A 6,464-nucleotide genomic window follows, 5' to 3' on the forward strand; every position below is an offset into this window, starting at 1 on the left:
TGGCCAGCAGGCCACGGGAAGTTATCCTCCCCCTCGAGTACTGTGTCCACCTCTGGGCTCCTCTGGGAACTACTGGAGAAGGCCCAGTGCAGGGCCACTGAGATGATTAAGGGCCTGGAGCACCTTCCATGTGAGGAAAGGCTGAGAGAGCTGGGTCTGTTTAGCTTGGAGAAGAGGAGGCTGAGGGGGGATCTCATCAATGCTTATCAATATCTAACGGGGGGGTGTCAGGAAGATGGGGCCAGGCTCTTCTCAGTGGTGTCCAGTGACAGGACTAGGGGTAATGGCCATAAACTGGAAAACAGAAGGTTCAACCTGACCATGAGGAAACACTTCTTCACTGGGAGGGTGACAGAGCACTGGGACAGGCTGCCCAGAGAGGTGGTGGAGTCTCCTTCCCTGGAGACTTTCAAAAGCCGCCTGGACTTGTTCCTGTGTGATCTACTCTAGGTGATCCTGCTCTGGCAGGGGGGTTGGACTAGATGATCTCTAGAGGTCCCCTCCAACCCCTTCCACTCTGTGAATCTGTGTGATAAGAGACCCAGGACCCCTGAAGTGTTCATCAGTGGAGTCTTTTAAGACAATCCTTGTTACCCATATCAAAGAAATTTGGGGAACAGTTGTCTGAGTCAACACTTTTGCAAAAAAAACAACCCAGTAATTTCTACAGAGGAGTGACAGAAAAAAATCTAATTTTAAATACAAGAATTTACAAGACTATTAATATTCCAAAAGATTACTTTGATAACCGAACTTTCACTTTTTTTATATTACACTTAATTAAGTACCTAACAACTTCCAATAAGAAATCTCTTTGTAAATTCAATGAAAACTCTTTCAACCTCCAGATACATCATGCATGCATGACTAAAGATTAAAGAAAAAAAATACTCTTTGGACTACTTCAGATGCTAGCAACAAATTTCAATTTACCTGCAGCTAAATTGAAGAAAGTATAATTTCCCAAATCAGAAGCATAATTTTTAAAAAAAAAAAAAAAAATCTCATTTTAGTATATTATTTTACATTGTTACTGCATATAGTAATACACAACATACTCACAGCTTTGAAAGCGAGTTCCTCCGGTGAATGTGCTGCGGGATATACTTCATACGTCTGCTCTGGAAGCATAGGTGTTTGCAGCGAATTGGCCACATAAGGACTGACCTTTTTCAGTGTAATTTCAACTCCATTGAAAGTGTGCTATCAAAAACAAGAACATCTCACCACCGAAACAAAATTTTGCAGGAAGTTAATACCTTATTTACAACAGTTTCACTTGCTTACAGGGATTTCAGCATTAAAGGAATAAGTTAATAAATTCAAAAAAGTTTGTGTTCCCAGACTCAAAGCACGTTGCAATTTAGTTTTTTGCACTCATGGGTATGCCAGCATCGTCAGGGGGTAAATTAACAGGTATTTCCACCTTCATGTTACTGTAGCTGGAATTTTTCTTTACTGCACAGTTTCTTAAAAATTAAAACATGTTAAAGTAAGAGATAAAAACTACCCATTCCTTCCTCTGCTTTCCAATCTGTCACAAGGTTAACAAATCAAATTCCTCTCTGGGGTTTTGATGGTAATTGTCGAACTGATCTTATGGACTATGCAATTAGTTCAACGATGGTAGTAGCCTAATATTAAAAAAATCATTGAGAAAATATTTACTTATGCATAAAAGTGAACTAAATTGTCATGCCTGGATACAAAATTAAAAATCGTACTTCTCCTACTCATTACTTTATGCTGCTGGTCTCCAAGATATCATCTATTTATCAACAGATTTTTTTATTCTATTCATGGAAATCATACATTGCTGCACTTCCTTTGAAGAAACGGAGTTTAAAAGCTCAGGACATGCTTGATGACATGAGTACTGAATAGAACATCCTAAACGTAATTAACACTGCCTTTGCAAATCTTATTTATTGGCTATGACCCTCATAAAACAAGTTATAATGCAGTTCTGAAAAGGTAAATTCTACTATACTTCAAGGGCTAGTTTGACAGCCTACATCAACTTAGCTATGGCCAGATTATCACCTTTTCTGGTTAATTTGTATCATACTTTGTGTTTAATTTGCAGAATCTGTATGCATACATTCCCATACAAACTCTTCATCAATTAAGAAAAGGGCTGGGGGAAATCTTTAGAAAGCCAGTAGTACTAAAAATCCTTCTTAAACGGCTAGTTTAGATGCTTCTAGAAGCAATCACTGCTTCTACCAACCAAGACATACTGTTTTCCCCATGTAACTCCTTCCTCTAGCAAACACAAAATTTTCAGAATTTTTCTTGTCATTCCAGCATATTCCCACTAACTCCTTATTAGTTACCTTGCATTCATCAGAATCTGACTCTTCCATCTTCTGAAGTTTTTCTAACAAAGGCAATATACTGGCACTGTATATATTCCACCAGAGGGCAAGAAATGACAGCTGATGAAAAGATCCAGAGGTGGTGCCATCCTGCATAACTCTCTTTGTCTGAAGGTTGTATTTGTAGTTCCAGGGCTTTGTTGCTCCCAAGAAGTGAACAACTTTGGCATCTCTCCCAAAACTGTAGAGATTAAACATACAGGGCTATACATTAAGTATTTTCCTTTCCAGCATACAAAAACTGCTAAAGAAACATGCTTGTTGTCACTGGTGAGGTAATACCGACATTTTGCAGCAGCAACACATTCAATATGAGTATATACGTTAATATCTTTTCTCATCTTATTAAGGTATCGTGTTTAGCATACAGAAAACAAAAGACTGTATTGCCATTTGCTTCTAGCTGCTGATTCTGGTAGAAAAGGTCATGAAGGAAAAGTGACCAGTTCATGCAGGACCATATTCAGTCTTCCTGCCTCAACTGTTCACAAACAAATTGGTTATTACGGATCCCATATTAAAAATTGCTAACAAATACATCTTCCTGAGTTCACCTTCCAGTAAGAGTGTTTTCTGCAAATGGAACAGTAATTCATGACAACCTAAATCTTCTTGGAAGAACCTATGAAATGATTGGGAAAAAAAAAAACCAAAACAACCACAACCACAAAAACCAACCACACATCAAAACAACTGTTTCCCATAGAACTGACTGGAAAAGAAGGGAACATCTTTCAAAGTAAAGCTGTCAGAACCTAGTGCTAAAGTAATCTACACCTTTTAAAATATCAGAAAAGCTTCTCTAAAACAACATATGAGACAACGGAGCCAACTCTGGGACTCTGTGTCCATATTCAAGACATTCATATTGCATTTAAGTTTCTACTGCATGAGTTTTACACAACACCATTTCTGACCACTGTAATTTATAATTGCCAGCATATGCCATTATTATTCTCTCAGTCAGAAGTGTTACTACTTACTGATTGAAAGCAGAACAGCACTGCTGCTCAAGTTATAGAGGAAAGGCAAGTGTTTGTCAATATCTGCTGTTGCCCAGTTGCTGAAGAAGCTATTCAACAAGCCTTGATCACCCCCTAAAGAACATACAAAACAGTATTACCATAATTACGTGTACACTGAAATTCACGTCAGAAGTTTACATCCAAGGATGGGAGTGAGACTGGTGTGTTTATGGCACTGCAACTTGGACTTGGCAACATGGTCAAGTGAGCAGGTACAAGTGAATAATACCTGATCCACTCCGATGCAAGTTCAGTGTAAGTGGATTCCTATTGCAATACATGAAGAAAGGAGTAGGAAAGGGTTTTGGTGTCCCTCAGAGCAGAAGACGGAAGACCAGCTGCATTTCTCTCTCCTAAACCAGACAGCAAAATTAAAACTTCCTGAGCAAGACCCAGATGCAGTGTCCCTTCACTGCCCTTTTCTGGGAAGCACAGTCCACAGTAAGTTGATGAGTCTTAAATACAGCAGAAGAGGCAAAGGTCTGCACCTTAAATCTTTGTGGGGGCACAATTTTGTAAAGCCCAGAGAACTCCTGCCTTCCTCTATTCTGCCAGACAGCACGGAAGCTATGGAGAAACAGCTTATTGAGATGGAATCGACTGCCTTGCACTTCACCCCTTACCATCAAAGCTGCCATGTTCAGCAGCGAACCGGAGCAGTAGGTTGTAGGTTTTCAAAGAAGGTCGGAACACAAATACACCACTATTGAAGCAGTCAGGCCAGCCAGAATCAGGAGCTGCCGAAAACTCTTCTCGATCAAACAGTTCATCAACGTTGCAAAGCACCTTAGAGACAGCAGGAAGAAAGAAAAATTGTTAGAGCAAATGCTTGTCTAGAACCCGAGTTGTTAAATCGGTACCAACAGAGTAAATTCCAAGTACAGAGCTTGCAGAGCATAAAAGCAGTGGCAATGCAAAATACGCTAAGCGTCAGAACCTCTGTTTTTAAAATAAGGCAACATTGATTCTGGTTGTCTGTGATTTCTCTGATAAAAGTGCAAAGCCCGTGAAATTATCCCACAAACCTCGGAGATCCTCCAGAAGGTCCCTTTTAATATTTCTGCACACCATGTCCTTCTTTCCTAGCTCACTTTCCCACAGTCCACTATTCTCAGTAACTGCAACAGAGCTCAAGGAAAGCTGGGAATCCAAATAGTTTATCAACTGACTGACTAAAGGAGTAGCAGAAAAAACATCTCTCATTAAACTAACATTTAAAAAAACTAACATTTTTTAATGTTAGTTTATCTCAGCGGTTTGCTTTTTAAGCTTTACAGGGAAGCAGGGAAAATCAATCAGGTTAAGGCACAGATCACTTTTAAAGTTGGTGTGAAGATAGCTGTGCCACCGCTGAAAGTCTGGAACCCACCCACAACTGAGCCACTGTGACAAGCAGGAGAAGAAAAATTTTTTAGGAGAAAGATTACTTTATTGAATTTAAAACAGGTATTTACCTTCCTCCTTTAATGTAAAGCAGGAAATCACAAGCCTCCCTCCCTCACCTCATAAGAATAACTTAATTTCATTTCTACTTCAAATACAATCCCATGAAATTAAAATGCATCCCAGTTTTCCAGTGAGCCATGTAAGTGCAAGGGAAGGCTGACATTATTATCCTTGCCAAAATGATGACCATTTTTATTTGTTAGAGTTACTGAGAGAAAAGATTTTTTCAAAGTAACTTCTGGGCTTTTTTTTTTTTTTCATTATTCTAAGACTGGCCTGCCTTCTGACCAGAGTAAGTTCAAACCAAAGCATATGAGTGCACTCTATTTTATACATCCATCAGAAGCCCATTTGCCTGGAGTGAGTTTGTGGTTATCTTTTGAGGACAGTCCTGAGGTTACTCTCAAACCAGGATTTATCTCTCTGCAGCCGGGAGAACCATGAGCATTGCCAAAACAAGCCACCTGGAGCTCCTGCGGCCTTGTGACCACCGGCAAATGTGGTCACTTCACCGGCTGGCAGGCTGCCTGACGAGGAAGCATCCCACACTCAGGGCAGCACAAGCATTTCCACAGCTCCCGCTCTACTCACCAAAGTGTCTGCATCCATGAAGACACATTTGCTGTAATGAGTAAGAGTCCAACAGTGAAGCTTAGTGAAGGTTATTCCCAGTTCTGGCCTCTGCATAAGAGCCAAATGGACCGAGTCAGCACTGTCAAGCACATCCACCTCGATAACTTCGTCAAACACGCTACGGAGGACAGACCTACCAGCACAAGCCATGGAGGGAAAGAAAAGAGCTTCATCAGAGTTCACTCACGGCATGGAAACAGTGGCATACAGCACCATATTTATTATGGCAATAACAAAGGCTAGATCGATTGGTTAGAGTGAGAAGTCAGAATTGAAAAGCCCTTGTAAACAGCCTGCTGAAGTGACAGCTATCAATCAGGCCATAAACCATCGCCTCTTCTGCTACGGGACCAGCACATCTCAAAGTGACAGGTGCCGGACACAGAAGAAACCAATCCTTATTTTAGTTACTTAATCTCCTATAGAAACACCAAGAGACATTAAAGCAGCTTTCATCCTTCACGGCTGTCTCTGAAGAAGAGCACCCCACTGTGTGCCCTCCTTGTGCACTGCACAGGATGTGGCACATGCTGCCAGCGCAGGCATTTGCACCCATCGTGCCCAAGTCAACACCAGTGCAAAACTGCACCTTTTCAAACAGGCAACATATGCTTGCTCGCTACTGCAAATCACCTCAAATGCGACTTTTAGGAAGACAACCTTTTTCTATGCATATTTTTCAGTGAATTTTAGAGGTAAGTAGGTAATTTCCCTTCAAGATGCAAGAAAACACTCTTTTAAACACAGCTTATTTATTTACATTACACTATTAACTACAAACTCCTGGATGTTCTACAAACACAGAAAAGGAAAAGCCTGTGCTGATTATCTAGATTTCAGAGTCATTTGCTTTTGATTGACTGATCTTCAAGGGCCAGGATTTAACTGGGAAAGAACTAAGAGTAGGTACAGATTTTCAGAAGCATAGCTCAGTGATGTACTTTTCTGAAAAGTATCTGATTAAAAAAAAAATATATATATA

The 6,464-nt window shown here is 40.3% G+C and overlaps 1 protein-coding gene across 1 annotated transcript in view; it reads right to left on the reverse strand.

Moving 5' to 3' along the window:
- LOC104514182 (glycogenin-1-like) overlaps positions 1-6,464 on the reverse strand; it is a gene marked incomplete at its 5' end in the record, with an annotated part of 11,744 nt that overhangs the window by 4,199 nt on the left and 1,081 nt on the right. The window contains 5 exons of the mRNA XM_010157769.1: positions 1,063-1,203; positions 2,337-2,559; positions 3,355-3,475; positions 4,027-4,189; positions 5,441-5,615. Coding sequence (XP_010156071.1) covers positions 1,063-1,203; positions 2,337-2,559; positions 3,355-3,475; positions 4,027-4,189; positions 5,441-5,615 — 823 coding nt within the window. The remainder of the gene's footprint in view (positions 1-1,062; positions 1,204-2,336; positions 2,560-3,354; positions 3,476-4,026; positions 4,190-5,440; positions 5,616-6,464) is intronic.

The sequence above is a fragment of the Eurypyga helias genome, unplaced genomic scaffold, assembly GCF_000690775.1.
Source record: "Eurypyga helias isolate BGI_N326 unplaced genomic scaffold, ASM69077v1 scaffold38988, whole genome shotgun sequence".
NCBI classification, from domain to species: Eukaryota; Metazoa; Chordata; class Aves; order Eurypygiformes; family Eurypygidae; genus Eurypyga; species Eurypyga helias.